The 18840-nt window shown below is 56.5% G+C and overlaps 1 protein-coding gene across 1 annotated transcript in view; it reads right to left on the bottom strand.

Moving 5' to 3' along the window:
- Positions 1-3638: 3638 nt before the first annotated feature.
- Positions 3639-18840, bottom strand: part of P2RX3 (purinergic receptor P2X 3) — a 32205-nt gene continuing 17003 nt past the window's right edge. Inside the window, exons 9-12 of the mRNA XM_040259372.1 lie at positions 5097-5190; positions 4770-4835; positions 4145-4222; positions 3639-3752 (exon numbers count right to left, since the gene is read on the bottom strand). Coding sequence (XP_040115306.1) covers positions 3639-3752; positions 4145-4222; positions 4770-4835; positions 5097-5190 — 352 coding nt within the window. The remainder of the gene's footprint in view (positions 3753-4144; positions 4223-4769; positions 4836-5096; positions 5191-18840) is intronic.

Here is an 18840-nt window from a genome sequence, read left to right as displayed (position 1 = left end):
TCCTGGGGACCCGGGAAGGCTGGATCTCCCCGGTACACCGTTTTCTCTTCCTGAGAACCTGGGAAGGCTGTATCTCCCTGGTATTCTTTGCAATAAAGCTGGGTCCTGCAGCAGAGCACTGAGTCTGACCAGTGAGAGGCGGTTGGAAGTGATACCAAGGCCACACCTGGCATTTATTTGTTTACTTATTAAATATTCATTTATTTGGCTGCACTGGATCTCAGCTGTGGCACACTGGATGTTTGGTCTTCATTGCTCACGCGAACTCGTAGTTGTAGCGTGTGGGATTTAGTTCCCTGACCGGGGATCGAACCCAGGCCCCCTGCATTGGGTGACATGGAGTCATAGCCACTGGACCACCAGGGACGTCCCAGGCCTGGCCTCTAAATGACCTCTGTGGTCACCCATGGCCTTCCAGTTCTCACTTCCCTTGCCATAGTGATCTGGGGGTTCACGTGTCTTAGATGGCATAGCTACCAAGTGGAAGGGCTGTCTGACCTACTTCATTGCACAACATTCCGAGATTTCACAGTTTTTTCCTGCAGCAATAGGAACTGTTTTTGCCTAACATATAGAAAAGAAGGGGTCAACAAATTTCTTCATTTTCCCTAGCTGGACGTGTCACGCAAGTCACGATCCCAGACTGCAGGGTCATAAAGGTCTGGGTTCGAGTCCCAGATCTACCATTTTAGTCTAAAACCTTAGCCTCAATTTCTTCAACAAAATGAAAGTTGAATTAGACAAAGGCTACCGCTCATTTAACCCACTGCTTGGCGATGGCGGGTTATCACGGAATGTAAGCTTTGCTGCTGAGCTGTTAGAAATGAGCGTGGGTTCTGGTTCAAATGTCCACGTATTGCAAATTTATTTTTCTATCAGGACTAATGACAAACCACAGCAAGCTCTTCCCTGGTAGCTCAGATGATAAAGTGTCTGCCTGCAATGTGGGAGACCTGGGTTCGATACTGGGTCGGGAAGATCCCCTGGAGAAGGAAATAACAACCCACTCCAGTACTCTTGCCTGGAAAATTCCATGGCAAGGAGGAGCCTGGTAGGCTACAGTCCATGGAGTCGCAAAGAGCTGGACACGACTGAGCCACTTCACTGGTTCACAGCAAGCCTGGGCTTCCCAGGTGGCACCCGTGGTAAAGAATCTGCCTGCTGGTGTCAGAGATGCAGGAGACACGGCTTGATCCCTGGGTCAGGAAGATCCCCTGGAGAAGGAAATGGCAACCCGCTCCAGTGGACAGAGGAAGTTGGTGGACTGCAGTCCATGAGGTCGCAGAGAGTTGGACACAGCTGAGCACAGCACAGGGGTGGGTGGGGCAGCAAGCTAGTCCAGGTTAGGGGAGGAGTTGCCGACGTGTGCGCTGAGCGCACGTGACGCAGCAGGGGTGGGTCGGTACAGGGGCTGCTCTTGGTACCAGCCCCGAGTCTTGCACAGGGAACTGTGACCTAGTTTGGCCATGGGGAAGACAACATCAGGGTCACACATCCATGAGTTCAGGCCCGGGATGGGCTGAGGCACCCATAGGAGGACCCTCTCAGTCTGGAGGGAAGGGAGGGCCTGCAGGAGAGGGTGCCCCCAGGACAGAGCCACCTCCATCCCCTCATCAGAGAACAAACATTGCTGTGACCCCAGCCTCGGCCCAGCCTCCTGAGAGCTGGGTTCACCGGGAATGCCGGTGGGGCTCCTGGCTGGAGAGGTCAGCTCTGCCTTCACTGATATCTCTACTGTTCAGGTCTCCGGACACTGTCTCATCCTTTGGCTGGTACCTGGGGAGGTGTCACCCCAGCATCCTGAGGACAGGGGCTGGACTGAAGGCAGAGCAGGAAAAGGGGTGACAGGCCCCCTGTGGGGAAATCTCACCCCTTCTCCCCGTGGGGTGGGGGTCACGGGGGTCGGGCCTTCCCAAACGACTTCCTCAGCTGCCCTGACCCCCATTTCCCGGCACCTTCTCTGGAGGGACCAGCCCTCCCCGTATAATCAAGCTCTGCTAAGCCCTCATGGTCTGGCCTGGGTGCCCACTTTTCCGCAGCATCTCCTGCGAAACTGGTGGAACTCCCACTCCTGAGCCGTTCAGCGGCACCAGCCCTTTCCCAGGCCTCGTGTTGAAGTTTTTTCCAAAAGATGGCACACAGAGCGTATGCCTCAGGCTTCGTAAGGGCTTCCCAGGGGACGCTCCACCCACCAAAAGGGGAGATGTAAGAGGCTGTGGTTCGACCCCTGGGTCGGGAAGATGCCCTGGAGGAGGGCATGGCAGCCCACTCCAGGATTCTTGCCTGGAGAATCCTGTGGACAGAGGAGCCTGGTGGGCTACATACAGTCCACAGGGTCTCAGAGTCGGACACGGCTGAGCGGCTTAGCACACGCTTCATGATGCTTAGCTGGGCCTGCCCCTGGTGACCTTTCTGGGCCCCTACCACAGAAGGGAGGGGGCGACAGGGCCCAGGGAGGCAGCCAGGCTGCCCGCGTCCGCTCCTGGCTCCCCACCCCCAACCCCCGAGCGGCAGGACACCTCTGGTTCGCTAACTGCAGGACCACAGACGAGCCATTTCCATGGCCTCAGTTTGTTCATCTGTAAGGAAGAGACTCAGACAAGAGGGTCCCTAAAGCCCCTTTAGTTTCTGATGTCAGAAGGCCGACCACCTCGTTCGGGCCCCGGGGGGTAGGCCCGCTGACTGGTTGCTCACGGGGCGCCAGGTCTCACCCGACCTTTTCGTCCATGTGATGGAGAAGACCCGCTGACCTCCTGGAACAGGGCGCCAGGTGGGGAAGCCCAGCCCGCCCCAGGCAGGGGAGTGGGTGCCTAGCTGGGCTCCCGACTGAGGGGCCTGGATGTGTATGACCCGGTGGGGGTCCCAGAGAAAACGAGAAGTTTCCCTTCTCTGGCTTGAGGTGAGGGAAGGAAAAATTCACTGACAGTTACGTCTCCTGTTTCCTTCTGCGTCTGGGATCCACCCAAGTCAGAGAAAGGGACCCTGCACCCCCGTCTGACATGGAGCCTGCCTGAGTTCCTGGGGACTGCAAGGGCCGCACTCGTGAGGAAGCAGAAACGGATCGTGGCCAAGGTCCGGGAGGCTGAAGGGAAGGGCAGACACCTCCAGGTCTGCCCTGTCTCCTGGTGGAGTGGGGGTGATGGAGTGCGTCAGATCCGGGTCCAAATCCCAGCCCTCTCGATTCCTGGCTGTGTGTCCCGGGGCAAACGACTCAGCCTCTCTGAGCCTCCATTTATCTTCAGAAAAGGGCACCTAATATCTACCTCGCAGGACTATTCTAAGGAGTAAATGAGCTAACACGTGTGAAGGTGCCTGGCACATGCTGGGCCCCTGTGGCTCATGGTTATTCCTATTTTTATCTCTTACTCTTTGGAAGGGGGACGGCCAGGTACCACCGCCCTGGGGTCTGGGGAAGCAGAAGGGGGTGAGGCAGGGGGTGCAGGTGAGATGGGGGTCTTTGTGGGAGCAGGACCCGTCTGCAGGGTGGCGGGGCGGTCAGACCCAAGCCTTGGCTGTGGCCCCTGTGGGTGAGCAGCAGAAATGAGAGCCGCTCCCCCTCCCGTCCCCCGGCGCCCCTCGGGGTCTCCCGTCGGGAGGCTGGGTGCCCCAGGCTGAGCGTGCGGCCGGTGGGAGAGGCCTTAGTGGCCAATAGAGTAGGCGCCCGAGTCCGTGGACTGCTTCTCCTCCGTGGTCTGGTCGCTGGTGTCCCGGGGGTGGACAGAGGCTGGGACCTTCAGCGTGGTCTCACTCACCTGCAGGCAGAAGGGCTGGTGTGAGTGAGCTCCGACCGCGGGTGGGGTCCTTCCGTGGGCCCCCGTGTGGCGTGTGGCCCACTCAGCTGTCACAGCTCATGGCCGGGTCCGAGGGGACCGAGGGCAGATGGGTGTGACCCCAAGATTCTTCCCATGCAGCTAAAGGGCAAAGCGAACCCCAAGGCAAGCCACAGCAGGGTCTGCCCACCCTCGAGGGTTGACGCGTGGTTGGGGATGCTGAGAGCAATGACCACACCCCGCGCTCGGCCAAGGTCCGCCCGCAGGACACCCTATGTGCGCTGAGGCCCAGTGAACTCTCCTTCGTGCACCCAGGACAGTCCAAGGTCCAGCTCCCTCCCTGCCCCCTCCCTCCCCCGCTCCCCACCATTCACCTCCTCGAACTTCCTGGCCTTGTACTGGTCGGCCCCCTTAAGGAAGTTCAGCAGGATGATGTCGCAGAGGACGGTGCCCTGGAGAAACAGCGGGCGGCCCTGAGCGCTGCGGCAGGCCAGGCCGGGGGCGGGGGGTGGGGCAGCATTGGGGGAAGCAGGACTGCCCTAGGGGTGAGGCGTGCCCTCCAGAGCTGCCCAGCTGACCTTCCTTTAGGAAAACGCCCGAGGGCTTTGCTCTGTCTCTGGGACCCACCTCCGCAGCTCCGGGGGTGGGCCCACCCTGAAACGCGCAGGGAGAAGCCAAGGGAATGCGGGGGAGGGCGGATGGGCGGGGCGGGGGGCGTGTGCCCGGCCCGGGGGAGCAGGGCTCTGCGCCTGCTCGGCTCTCAGGTCTGGGAACCCTGGGGTCTCCAGCAACCACCCCAAACTCCGCCACCTTCACGGTGATGGGCAACTCGGACTTGGTAACAGGGGTGGGGGCGCTGGCCAGCAGGACAGGAGCTGCTGGCCGAGCGCGGAGGGGATGGCTCCAGGCAGAAAAGGGCCCCCCTCCTTCTCCAGGCTGGCCTGCTCCCCACCCACCCCGCGCCCCGGGCGTGGCCGAGCCTGGAGGGCCCGCACTCACCACTCCCACCGAGGTGAAGGCCGCCACGGAGCTGATGATGGTGGGGATGACGCTGAACTTGCCAGCCTGGGGCACGAAGACCAAGGTGAGCGCGCAGGGCGCCCAGCGGGGCCGGGTGAGGCCTGAGGCCAGCCGGGGGCTCCCAGCCAGGGCGGCCGTGGAGCCGGAAGGCTTCTCGGGGGACAGTGGGCGCCCCCCACCCCCACCGCGCTGCGGAAATGTGACCAGCGAGGGTCTCTGGGCGGGCCAGCCGCAGGCCCCGGCCCCGACGGCCCCGACGGCCCCGAGAGGGCCTGGGTCTCGCCCCGCCCCCGGCCCAGAACTCACATCGCCGTACACCAGCACGTCGAAGCGGATGCCGAAAGCCTTCAGCAGGGTGCGGTACTCACTGCCGTTGTCCATCTTGTAGTACTTGGCGAACCTGGAGGCCAGAGGGGAAAGCGCAGGCCCGCTGCGGGCTCTGTCTCTCCTGCCTGAACCCTCAGCGGCCCTCGCTCACTGCCCAGCCCTGCCTGACGGTGGGGCGGGACTCCCGCAGCCGTCCTCCCCGTGTGTTCAGCTGGCCGCGGGGCACAGCCAAAACCTGGAGGGTTTGTTAAGGAGGCAGATTTCCAGGCCCGGCCCTGAACCCAAAGAATCAGCAGCTCAGGACTAGGTCCCGGGAGGCTGCCTTCTAAATGACTCCTCTAAGTGAGTCTGACGTGGAGGACAGTGTGAGCCATGCTGGACTCCAGGCTTCCACGGTTCTCTTTCTCTGGGAGTCCTCTCCCAGACGGGTGTGCCCCTTGCCGTGGGCATCTCGGCCCGCTTGGATTCAAAGCCTGCTTCTGCCACTTGCCAGCCGCCCAACTTGGGACAGTCACTTAACCTGAGAGTCGATTCCTCCATCTGTGAGTGAGCATAATACAGAAGTCCTGCTACGAAAACTATGAAGTCACACGTGCCAGGGGCTGAGAACAAGGTCTGGAACAAAGTAAGCACTGAGAGAGGCTCCCTGGTGCCGACACTGTGAAGGAATACACTGATTCCGAAAGTGCTTTAAAAAGTGCTTTTAGGAACTTCCTGCGCGGTCCACCGGTTGGGACTTTATGCTTCCAATACAGGGGACGCAGGTTTGAACCCTAGTCAGGGAACTAAGATCCCTCATGACACAAGGCGTGGCTGAGGTGATGATGATCATGATAATAATAAATGCTTTTAGACACCGCATCTCACAAGCCAGTGGGATAAGGGTGTGACCGGCTCTAGGGGTTAATGACTGGTCCAGGGTGACTCACCTGGCCAAGACCTAGGGCCGGATCTGCACACCCCACCCCGCCATTCAAGAACTCGCTCTCTGAGCTTTCTCTGCCATGTGCCCGGAACCACGCAGAAGAGTGATCACGTTTCATTCTCACTGAACACAGTGAGGTGGGTATCATGCCATTTAGGGATGCCTGTGGTGGTGATGGGGTCTACCTACCGTCTCAGTCAGCAAGGACCTGAGTTGCATTTGTCCTTCGGCTTCTAAAGCCAGCGCGTTTCCCTCTACGTGGCTGTGCCCATTATGGGTGAAACTAACTCTGTGTGTGTGTGTGTGTGTGTGTGTGTGTGTGTATGTGTGCGTGTGTATGGATGTGCCCAGTCGTGTCTGACTCTTTGTGACCCTGTGGACTGTAGCCCGCCAGGCTCCTCCATCCATGGGATTTTCCAGGCAAGAATACTGGAGTGGGTTGCCATTCCCTTCTCCAGGGGTTCTCCCTGACCCAGGGCTTGAACCCGCACTGGCTCCTGCATTTACAAGTGGATTCTTTACCACTAGCACCACCTGGGAAACTAACCCTGCTGCTGCTGCTGCTAAGTCGCTTCAGTTATGTCTGACTCTATGCAACCCCATAGACAGCAGCCCACCAGGCTCCCCCGTCTCTGGGATTCTCTAGGCAAGAACACTGGTGTGGGTTGCCATTTCCTTCTCCAATGCATGAAAGTGAAAAGTCAAAGTGAAGTCGCTCATTCGTGTCCGACTCTTACTGACCCCATGGACTGCAGCTTACCAGGCTCCTCCGTCCATGGGATTTTCCAGGCAAGAGTACTGGAGTGGGGTGCAGGGTAATCTTTCTCAGCTACTGCCCCAAAGCAGTAACACAGCCTCCCAATGTCAGCATCCCAGGAAGAGGATTCGGATTCGGTAAGTCCTCACCGAGAAGGGATACAGAGAGCTTTGCAACTGTGTGGGGTCCACACTGGTCTTTTTATCGGGCACCTCTCTTTCAGCATTTCCAGTCCCCAGAGGCTCCCAGGCCCGTCCCAGGCCTCTCCCATAACAGAGGACAGCTGAGAAACTCACCCTATAAGTGTCCAGTGACTGACACAACACCCCTCCCAGGGATGCTTGCTTTCCAAACTGTCCAGCGGGGGAATGGAAGTGCTGAGCCCGAGGGGACAGATAACGGAAGGATCACGGCGGGGGGAGAAGGTCACTTGGTGGGGTGTGGGGGGAGAGCCACCTTAAATCGTAAATGTCAGCTCCTGTCGCCGCTGGCTGGGTGGCTTTCCATGCGGCTCATCGGTCAAGAATCCGCCTGCCAAGAATCTCCTGCAGGAGACTCGCCTTCAGTCCCTGGGTCGGGAAGATCCCTGGAGGAAGAGCTAGCAACCTGCTCCAGTGTCCTTGCCTGGGAAATTCCATGGACAGAGGAGCCTGGTGGGGTACAGTCCATGTGATCGCAAAGAGTCAGACACCACTGAGGTGCCCGTCAGCTCTGGAAACTCCGGGGTCAGGCAGAGACGAGCTTAAATCCTGGTTCCACCACCACAGGCCGCAGGTGTGGGCTCTTTCCTGGGACTCAGCCCTGGGGTTTCACTTTTGGTGTCTATAACCCGGGGCGTGCTGAGGCCTCCTCCTCAGGTCAGTCAGTGAGAGGGGTCCTGACCTCCGTGTTGGACATCCTCTCTGTCCTTCTCTGCAGAGACCACTCCCGCCCAGCCCCCTGCCCTTGGGCTGGTCCAGCCAGTGGGAGGTGCCCGCGGGTGGCCAGAGGGTGAAGGGAAGACAGGCAGGGTGCTTTTTGTCTCCCGGCTCTTCTGCGGGGCCTCTAACCGGGCTGGTCTCCCACCTGAGGCCCAGAGACGGCAGGGCAGCCTGCCCACCTCTGCAAAGAGTGCCTCCGTGCAGTCGCCCCTTTTGAGACCCCTGACTGTTCCCTCCTGGGACTCTGGCCCTCCCCTTCCCCACTTTACAAGCAGGAAGCTTGGGCCTGGAGAGCTTTGTCTGGGTCAGGAGGGCGTGTGGCAGGAGGGGACCCATCTTCGGTTTCTGCCTGTGCCCGAGGGAAGCACCTATTTGCTGACGGAGGTCTTAGAAAGGCTGGAAAGGGTTCAGGGAGAAAACAGTCTCTGGGGAGGCTGACCCGGGCATGTGTTTCCTGCAGAGGCTCTGCAGCTAGAGGGAGAGGCTGGAGAGACAGAAGGGTCCTCCTGACAGTGAGACCCAGAGGTAGAACAAACCCAGGCCTGGGAAGGAGGCTGCGAGAAGGGCAGCCACTTAACCCCAAGGGCAAAGCCTTGGTGAGGGAGTTCCCTGGCTGGCCAGTGGTTAGGACTTGGTGCTTTCACTGCTGGGACCCAGGTTCAATCCCTGGTCAGGGAACTAAGATCCTGCAAAATGTGCAGTGTGGCTGAAAAGGAAAAAAAAAAAAAAGATTTGGAGGACAAGGAAATACGGCAGCAGCTACCTCATCCTCAAAATTATGGTAAGTATGGGAACCTCCCTGGTGGTCCTGAGGCGATGAGTCCACGCTCCCAGTGCAGGGGGCCTGGGGCTCCATCCTCGGACAGGGAACTATATCCTGCACGCCACCCCTAGACCTGGTGCAGTCGGATAAAGAAACATGTAAAAGAAAATCAGGGTCAGTGTGGTCTGGGTGGAGGCGGCAGAGAGCTTTACAGAGCAAGGCCAAGAGCCCCAAACTGGAACCACACCAGCTGTAAGAGAATAGGACGGACGCCAGAAAGGAAATCATTTCTGTAAAAATGAAGAGGCCCCAGAACCTAATTCTGCTGGCAGGCCTCGCGGGAGAGTTCAGGAAGTTTGCAGAAGGGTCTGGTGTGGGCAGAAGGCTCCAGAAAGTCCTCGCCGTGGCCTTCTCAGGCTGGCCCAAGGTAACGTATGAACCATTTCCATCTCCACACCCACATTCACAGAATTCAGCAGAAAAATAAGCACATCTCTCGAGCTTCTCGGGAAATCTCAAGAAGGCAGCGTTGGCCCATTTTGCAGATGGAGAGACACCCGACAAGGTCGCTCGCCCGAACTGGAATTCCGATGCACACTCACAACCCCTCAGTCTGTGCCCTCAGCCAGAGGTCTCCTGCCTCTGGGTGCTAAGTGGCCGCAATTGCTCGTGTTCTTTCCTTTCTTTCTTTGGGAAGGACACAGCGCCGGACTGGGAAGCCCTTCTGTGCTCTGCGTTCTGTCTCAGGTCACTGAAGCATTCAGGGCCCTTGTCTGAAATATGCGGCAGCTGAGGGCTGGGGATGGGGCGGGTGGGTGGAGGGGGTCACAGACGAGCAGGGCCGAGATCGGGTCGCGGTCTTGAGGTCTGCATCCCTGGCTCCCGGCCGCAGTGGGGAACGCTCTGACATGGGCTCGGAAAACAAGAAGTCGGTATCCTGGGTACCGCCGCCCGGAGCCGGGCTAGCTAAATTTATCTTGGGAAGGAATGTGAAGAGAACAGAGAGAAGAACCAAAGCGGACTTGGTTCCCCTCCAGCACCTACCTTCCAAGAGGCAATAAGCACGCTCAGATCATTATCTCGCCGCCCACACGCCCTCAGAGGAGGCTTGGCAGGGACGGGTTCTCCTCCCGGGAAGGCGGGAGGAGGAACGGCTTTTGGCGGGGAGTTGGAGGGGGGGGGCCCGGCTGCAGATGCGTCCTGACTTCTGCACTTGGTGTGGCTGCAGTGGGGGGAGGATCACAGGATCTGGCCCCACCCTGCGGCAGAGACAGGTTCCGTGCACACCAGGCTCGGGGTTATCTTCTGCCTTGGCACCCGGCTGGACCGGGTTTCCCAGCCCCCTCGCCTGGGGGACCAGTTCTTGTCAACAGAAAGTGAAGGGAAGTGAGGGCTGTTACCACTGGGCTGGGGTGTGTGAGAGCTGTGTGCCTTCCTCATCCTTCCCAGCCAGGTGCTCAGGAGCCAGGGGAGAGCTCAGGCCCCAGAGGAGGCTGACCCATGGGTGGCAGGACCCCCAGAGGACTTCACACAGCTCTCCACCCACCCTGACCCACAGGGCACAGCGCCTTGAGCAAAGCGTAAGCCTCTGCTGAGCCACTGAGCTGCAGGGGCTATTTGTTACGGCAGCTGGCAGTACTTACCCTGACTACTACAAACTCCTCCCTCATAGCTGAGTCACTGGGAAAGAATCTGCCTGCAGTGTAGGAGACCCGGTTTCGATTCCTGACTCAGGAAGGTCCCCTGGAGAAGGAAATGGCAACCCACTCCAGAATTCTTGCCTGGAGAACCCCATGGACAGAGGAGCCTGGTGGGCTACAGTTCACGGGGTCGCAAGAGTAGGTCATGACTTAGCGACTAAACCGCCACCATTACGGCACAGCTCAGAAGACTGAGCCTCAGAGGGAAGAGGTATTTGTAGAAGAACAAAGAATGAGCTGACACTGTGGAGTCATTCAAGATTACAGAGGGCAGATTCCAAGGACACCACATTGCCAGGAACACACCGTCTTAGGAAGTCCAGGAGATTGACGTGTGGTTCCACGGCTGTCGTTAACCAGCTTTTTGACTCTGGGTGAATTTCTCAACCTCTCTGAGCTTTTTGCTTTGGTCAATAAGTGAGAGTAAAAAGAGCTGCAGGAAGGATGGTGATGGGATGGTGCCCAGATATATATCGTGAGTGCTCAAGGCAGGTCTGTTTCCTCATCGTGAGAACGAGGCAAAGTGAAACCACAGAATCGAGAGGACTTCCCTGGTGCTCCAGTGGCTAAGATTTCATGCCCCCAACGCGGGGGGCCAGGATTTAACCCCCGGTCAGGGAGAACTCTAGGTCCCGCATGCCGAACGAAGCGGTCACATGCCGCACCTTAGGATCTCACGTGCCACAGCTGAGACCTGGAGTGGCTGAATGAGTAAATAACGAATAAAATAAACATTTACAAAGAGCATAGGTGAGCAGTGAGGCGTCCAAAGAAGGACCCCAGCCACCTCACCGAAAAAGGAGAAGGGCATGGGGTTCCCTGGTGGCCCAGTGGTTGAGACTAGGCGCTTTCATTGCCACGGGCCTGGGGTTTGGCCCCTGGTTGGGAACCAAGACCCCACAAGCCGTGTGATGCAGCCAACAGATAAATAAATAAGCAGAGAAGTAAACGGAAGGGCTGAGCTACCCCGAACCTGCGTGCAGGCCAAGTCGCTTCAGTCGTGTCTGACTCTCTGTGACCTCACGGACTGTAGCCCACCAGGCTCCTCTGTCTGTGGGATCCTCCAGGCAAGGATACTGGAGTGGGTTGCCGTGCCCTCCTCCAGGGAAATCTTCCCAACCCTGGGATCAAACCTGCGTCTCTCATGTCTCCTGCATTGCAGGCAGATTCTTTACCGCTAGCGCCAGCCAGGAGGCCCCACCCTGTGGCTGAGCCCTGATTTTCCCCAAGTCCTCTGATTCCTGCCTCGCTGGCTCCGGTCTTCTTGGCTAGGAAATGGGGTCAGTGAGGACGGTATCTGCATTCAACTCCTAGGCCTGGAATGCCAAGCCCCAGGTCTGTGGTCCCAGGCTCACCCTCAGAGGCCCCTCGCCGCCCGCACAGCACGCTGCCCGCTTTCTGGACCCCCTGAACACTCTGTGGACGCTGACTTCTGTGCCTCCGCCCCTGAGCCGCTGCACAGACTCCTATTCATCCCGCGGGGCCCAGCTCCAAGGCCTGTCACTTCTTCTACTCCCCACAGTTCAGAGCTCCCTGCTCCACGCTAGGCGTGGTGCTAGGCACCACTGACGCACTGGCAAGCTCTGTTCTCGGATGGGGAAGGGAAACAGGAACAAGCCGCGCAGACCCACACTCAGGGAAAACTGGATGCGAGAGCACAGGGCATGGAGGCTGGCGGGTCAAGGAAGGCGGCGTGTGAAAGCGACGTGGATGCTGAGACTTGACGCGCCGGGGGCTGAGAGGTAAGAACGGCCGGAGCTGGGCAGCTTTCCTGGCTGAGGGGTCTGCAGGCCCTCTTGTGGGCAAGGATGCTGCGCCCCCTGAAAAGCTCAGCGACCTGGCAGGTGGAGGACAGAGGGGAAGCGGCCCTGGCTGGGGCACCACCCTGGGAGCCCGCCTGTGTCTCTCTTCCCGCTGCCGAGGCCAGGGGCTATGTGCTTTGGCTCGAAATTGACCGTGGCGGCGTGTTTACACCACGGAAATCGGCAAGCACTGCGAATCAGTGCTCTGGTTTTTCTCCCCCAGCGTGCTGGCTTCCACAGGTGGCTCTAGAGGCAAAGACCCCGCCTGCCAACGCAGGAGACGTAAGAGGTGCGGGTTCGATGCCTGGGTGGGGAGAATCCCCTGGAGGAGGGCGTGGCAACCCACTCCAGTGTTCTTGCCTGGAGAATCCCAGGGACAGAGGAGCCTGGTGGGCTACGGTCCATAAGGTCACAGGGAGTCCGACACGACAGAAGCAACTTAGCACGCGCACACGCGGGCTTACAAGCGCAGCGCTGAAGCTGAAATGCCCCTTTGGGCTACCTTTCCTGTCTCTGCTGGGGTCCAGGCCTCTGCTCCAGTACCTGCCACCCCAGACTGTAGCTAATAATTAGGACTATCGGGACCTACCTGGTGGTCCAGCCGGTAAGAAGCCGCTTTGCAATGCAGGGGGCGTGGGTCTGATCTCTGGTCAGAGCAACTAACCCCACATTGCAGCTCCTGGGCCAGAACGTCACACCTAGAGAGCCCATGGGCCGCGATGAAGACCCGCCGCGGCCAGATAACACAGACATAGTTTCTAGAACAGTAACTGGGCACTATTAACTACAAGCCAGGTCTCCCTGTCTCTCTTTGCCCAAGGGCCTGCCCAGTTCAGCAGGGAGTCAGGTAAATGCTTCCTGGAGGGGTAAATGGATTTCTGAGATTCCTGACATCTCACAGCGGAGCGTCGCAAGGCTGGCCTCCGAGTTTCCTCCTACCCATTTCTCCCCATTCGTCAGGTGGAGCTAGGACAAGGCAGAAACAAAGGCTGTCTCTTTCCCCAGCAGAAACATTTAGATCTGACAGCTGCCTGGGTGGGGAAGCAAATGCTATTGGTGGGAACAGCGCAGGGAAGTAATATATGTGCGGCACTTTCTCCCGCTGAGGAAGCCGGTGGCTTCCACACCCGTCATTTCATCGAGGCCTCTTACAACAGCAGCTCCAGGGCAGCTGGTGGCTTAGGGGCCCTGGAATGAGACCATCCTGGGCTGGGACTCCGGCTTTGCCGTTTGGATGAGCTACAAAACCTGGGGCTCAGTTTCCCCAGATGCGCCATGGAAATACAGCAAAGGGGCACAGCCGGGATCCAAACGGTGCCTCTGGAACCCACAGCTCCCTGCCCACCCGCTGACGCTTCCCCGTGAGAAGAGGCTTTGAAGGGAGCGTTGGCTGCAGCCTAGGAGCAGGTTGGCAGCTCGTTCAGCTTGTGCCTGCGAAAACATGGCGGTGCGCTCTGACGCGATGATGCCAGGACGATCAGGGGGAGGAGAGACCCCGGACACCTGCCCGTGCTGAGCTGGGGAGCGGGGGTCCAGGGGGTCCCGGGGGCCCCCGCAGTCCAGCTGTCCCAACACCCAGCCTCTCTCTCTCTGCTGTTATGACTGCACCGTGAGGCAGGAGGGATCTTAGTTCCCTGACCAGAGATTGAACCCCCGCCCACTGCGTTGGGAGCTCCGAGTCTTAATCACTGGACCTCCAGGGAAGCCCCCCCAGCACCCAGTCTCTGCTCTCTGACCTCTACAGGCTGCCTTCCTGCCCCTGACTCCTCCCTAGTTTCTAGTGGGGGGCTGGTGGGTGGGAGGCACCGGTGGTGGGGTATCGGTTCCACCCGCTGCCTCCACTTTGCTGGGGTCCCGCCTGGAGCTGGGTTGCTGTGCGGCTGTGGCCTGTTTCGGGCTCCATCCTCTGCACTGACTGGGGGGCCGGGGTGGGAGCCCTGCGTGTGCTTCTTCACAAACCCCAGCTGAGCCAGCTTTCCCACCACGCCCCTCGCAGAGACACCTGTTCTGTGCCCACATAGGGTGCCCTCAGCACAGGACTGAATCAGACAGTTCCGAGGCCTGACAGTGCTGAGAAGTACTGAGAAACTTGCGAGCGCAGGGGCGGGCTTCCTTCTGCCTCCAGCAGCAACAGAGAATGAGTAAGTTACAAGCGTCAATTACCATAATAAATCACTTGTCAGAGGTGCCGCCGCAGGGCAGTGTGGAAGCTTCCTTCTCGGGGTAGAGGGGGTACACACCACAGGTCTACAAATAAAGAGCATGTGCTTCAGCAGCCTGAGTCTCCAGAGCTCTTCCCCAGACGCCCACACGCACTGAATCGGGCTTAGAGACAGTCACCTGTAGCCAGCCCATTTCACAGAGGCGGACACTGAGGCCCGCAGAGGAAACGAGGCCTTGCCAAGAAATCACACCGAGTTTTTGCGGCAAGGCTGAACCACCGCCTGGACCTCCCTTCTGCTTCCCTGGTCTTTACTATTCTTGGCTCGCCCCAGCAACAGATCTGTGTGTGTGTAAACATTCTCATTATTTGAGTGCAGCTTTATCATCTCTACTAGATTAAAGATTCCTTGATTGGGTCTTCCCTGGGGGTCCCATGGTTGGGAGTCGTCCTGCCCACACAGGGGACGTGGATTTGATCCCTGGTTTGGGAGGATCACACAAGCCACGAGGCAGTACGACCACTGAGCCCACCTGCCCTGGAGCCCACGAGACCACCGCAGCGAGCAGCCCACTCACCGCAGCAAAGAACCAGTGCGGCCAAGAATAATAAACAGATAAAGTTATCATAAACCGGGGCTCTGTGACAACCTAGACAGGCTGGATGAGGAGGGAGGCGGGAGGGGGGTTCAAGAGGAGGGGACGTACGTATACCTATGGCTGATTCACGCTGATGTTTGGCAGAAACCAACCTAATACTGTAAAGCAATTATCCTTCAATTAAAAATAAATAGATTTCTTAAAAAGTTAAAAAAAAAATTCCTTGATCCTAGGAACTGGTCAATCTCAGGGACGGGGGAGCCTGGTGGGCTGCCGTCTCTGGGGTCACACAGAGTTGGACACGACTGAAGCGACTTAGCTGCAGTAGCAGCAGCAGAAGAACAAAAGAAAAAGAAAGGGTATGCGAAAAAATTTGAAGAGGTTATAGTTGAAAATTTCCCCACCATGGAAAAGGAAACAATCAAGTCCAAGAGGCACAAAGAGTGTCACACAGGATAAACCCAAGAAGAAACATGCCAAGACACGTATTAATCAAACTAACAAAGACTAAAAACACAAAGAAATAACATTAAAGCAGCAAGGGAGAAGCAACAAGTAACATACAAGTGAAACTCCATACACTTAACAGCTGATCTTTCAGCAGAAACTGCAGGCCAGAAGGGAATGGCAAGATACATTTAAAGTATTGAAAGGAAAAAAAACCACAACCAAGATTACTGTACCCTGCAAGGATCTCATTCAAAATTGATGGAGAAATAAAAAGCTTTTCAGAGAAGCAAACGTTAAGCTTTACAACAAATATTAAACAGACTTGTGTAATCAAGAAATACAAGGAAGAAAGAAGATCTAAAAAATCAACCCCAAACAATTAAGAAAATGGCAATAGGAACACAAATATCAATAGTTACTTTAAATGTAAATGGATTAAATGCTCCAACCAAAAAACACAGACTGGCTGAATGGATACAAAAACAAGACCCATATATATGTTGTCTACAAGAAACCCACTTCAGACCTAAAGACACATATAGACTGAAAGTGAGAGGGTGGAAAAACATATTTCATGCAAATGGGAAGCAAAAGCTGGACCAGCAGTCCTCATATCAGACAAAATAGACCTTAAAGAATATTACAAGAGATAAGGAAGGATATACATAGTCACCAAGGGATCAATCCAAGAGGAAGACATAACAATTGCAAATATCTATACACTGAACATAGGGGCACCTCAATACACAAGACAAACACTAACAGATATAAAAGGAGAAATTGACAGTAACACAATAATAGTAGGAAGCTTCAACACCCCACTCACACCAATGGACTGGTCATCAAAACAGAAAATTAATAAGGAAACACGTCTTAAATGAGACACCAGATGAGCGGGATCTCAATGGCACCCCACTCCAGTACTCTTGCCTGGAGAATCCCAGGGACGGGGGAGCCTGGTGGGCTGCCATCTATGGGGTCCCACAGAGTTGGACACGACTGAAGCGACTTAGCAGCAGCAGCAGCAGCAGCAGGAACTGGTCCTGCTGTCTCCAGGTCAGCCACAACCCAGCACATGCTGTGACTGGAGGTGAAAAGAAAGCCTCAAAGCCCTCCCCACTTTCGCCTGCACACCTCCAGTGAGGGGGAGGGCCCATGGGTGGGAGCTGCCCAGCTCACCGTGGGCAGCTCCAGCCCTGAGTGGCTTCCCTGGGGGCTCAGCTGGTAAAGACTCCACCCACAATGCGGGAGGCCTGGGTTCGATCCCTGTGTTGGGAAGATCCCCTGGAGAAGGGAAAGGCTCCCCACTCCAGTGTTCTGGCCTGGAGAATTCCATGGACTATATAGAATATAGTCCACGCAAAGAGTCGGACATGACTGAGCGACTTTCATTCACTTCCCTTCACTTCAACCCTGAGTGGCGCTTTCCCATGCTGAGCTGATATTTGTAGTCGCTAAACTGAAAGGAGAAGGGTTTTCTAATCACCACGTACAAATCCCTTGGAAGCTCTCAGACATCTGTTTAGAAATGATCCGTCTCCCAAGGAGTGGTGGAAACTCCTTCCCAAAGCAGGGACTTGTAACTGTTACAACAGCAGAAAAACAGCAACAGCGTGCGGATCCAGCTGAGCCTGCAAGGGAAAACCTGGGCCTGGGATTCGGGTGTCTGAGTGAGGGAGGTGGCATTCTCAGCAGAGCTTCTGCCTGCTGGGAAGTAATTTTGCCAGCCGAAATATACTTTTACAGTTGATTTTTTTTATACTGACGGGAAAATCTCTCCTGGCAGACTCCTTGCATGGGGCTGAGGCAACATCCTTCCAGCAGGCAGGGACTCCTCCCCTGTGAGAAGAGTCCCAGGTTACATCGATTGACTCACGTTCTAGGAACCTGATCGACTGCAAAGGCAGACATTTAAAATATGGTGTGTTGGATCTTTTTTTAAAAAAAATATTACTATTAATTTATCTTCAACAAGGCAGGGAAAGGTCAATGGACACAGAGCTGGGAAGATATACCAGAGAGCCAAGTTACTAGCTGTCTGATCCTGGGAGTGATTTTTTGGGGGGGGCCTCAGTTTCCTCATCTGTAAAATGGGGGTGACCATACCAGTCCTGCCAGCACACTTGGGGCTGCGAACACGAGCTCGGGGATCAGCCTGCCAGAGTTCGGATTCCAGCTCCAGTACTGTTTGCTGGGTAGTCTGGGGGCAGACAGATGCAACCTCTGAGCCTCAGATTTCCAGTTATAAAATCCTCCCTCTTCAGAGTCGATGGGGTAATCCACAAAGGGCACTTGCCAAGTCCCAGGCTCATGAGTAAGTGCCCAGGAGTGTCAGCCAGTAGCCTCTACCCATCCTGTTGGCTGTTGTGCGGGTGGGTAGACACGGGAGTGAGAAAGGGCTGAATGAATTCAGGATCGCTCTAATTGCCTCGCCCCTCACCGTAAGCTAAAGGAAGCAGAGACGAAATCAGAGGAGAGAGAATTCCAACCCATACCCCCAAGCCGAGAGGACCTGCACGTGTTTCTGCAGAAATGATGGAAATGACTGATTTTATCACACTTTCTACGGCTTTTGGAAGGAGAAAAAATCCAGATTGCAGAAAGTGTGATCAAAGCCAACGGTGCCGTTTGATTCTGTCTCTGTCAATCGGCCCGAGAGCTCGCCGAGTTGCACGTTGCAACTGGAAGTGGAACACACGCCAGATTTCAGAGTTTCATGAAAGCTGCGGTGGGGACGTTTCCAACACCAAACGATCGCTAGAAACACCTACGGCACGAGAAACATCTCGCAGCTGAACAAGTGTTTTCTGTCCCAGACTCTGAGAGAGGAAATCCAAAGCTGCGTTGCCTTTTAGTAGAGCAGAGCTGTCTTGGGAGCTCTCAGGGGAGGAACAAGAAACCCGATTGTGCTAAGTGCACGGTTCTGATTCTGTCGTTCCAGCAAGCAGGGTGGGGATGGGGGACTACATCCCCGAGAGCTGCTGAGTAGCCACAGAGCAGGCCCCTGGGTTTGAGGACTCACGTCCTCTTCACTGGGCCATGTAACCTTGGGCAAGTCTCAGAATCTTCCTGAGCCTTCCTTGGGGGTGAGAGGCAGATCAAAAAGTGTCTGAGAGGGCTCTTCCTACTTAACTCTAGGGGCTCCCAACCTGAGGTCCGGGGATAAGCTTTTCAACGTCTTCAAAGACCTGGAATTCTATGCTGTATGAATATAAATGCAGAGAAAGAAAAAAAAAAAAAAAAAAGATGGCCAAACAGCCCAAGAGGTTAACTTCCCGTAAAAGGAACAGAACCAGGGGAGGGGAGGGTGCTTCCCTGTCAGTCCTCTGGCTTGGATTTGCTATTCCGAGAGTGGACTTCACCTTATTTGTAGAAATTGAGGATCCTGTACAGAAAGAAATCGCCTGCCAGATTGCTCACACATGTGAATACGTGCATTTTTCTGGGGCAATCAAGGTTTTCATAGGGGCGTGGAAGGCTCAGAGGCCTCCAGGAGGTAGGGCAGAGCTGGGACCTCACAGCAGAAAGCTGTCAGGGTTGTGCTGGGTGTCTCTACTGACCTGCTCCTCCCTGCCTGATCCCGCTCCTCCCTGCCTGACCCACCCCTCCCTGCCTGACCCCGCCCCTCCCTGCCTGACCTGCTCCT

The sequence above is a fragment of the Oryx dammah genome, unplaced genomic scaffold (genome assembly GCF_014754425.2).
Source record: "Oryx dammah isolate SB20612 unplaced genomic scaffold, SCBI_Odam_1.1 HiC_scaffold_17, whole genome shotgun sequence".
In the NCBI taxonomy this organism is placed as follows: Eukaryota; Metazoa; Chordata; class Mammalia; order Artiodactyla; family Bovidae; genus Oryx; species Oryx dammah.
This window is presented reverse-complemented; position numbering and strand designations above follow the sequence as displayed.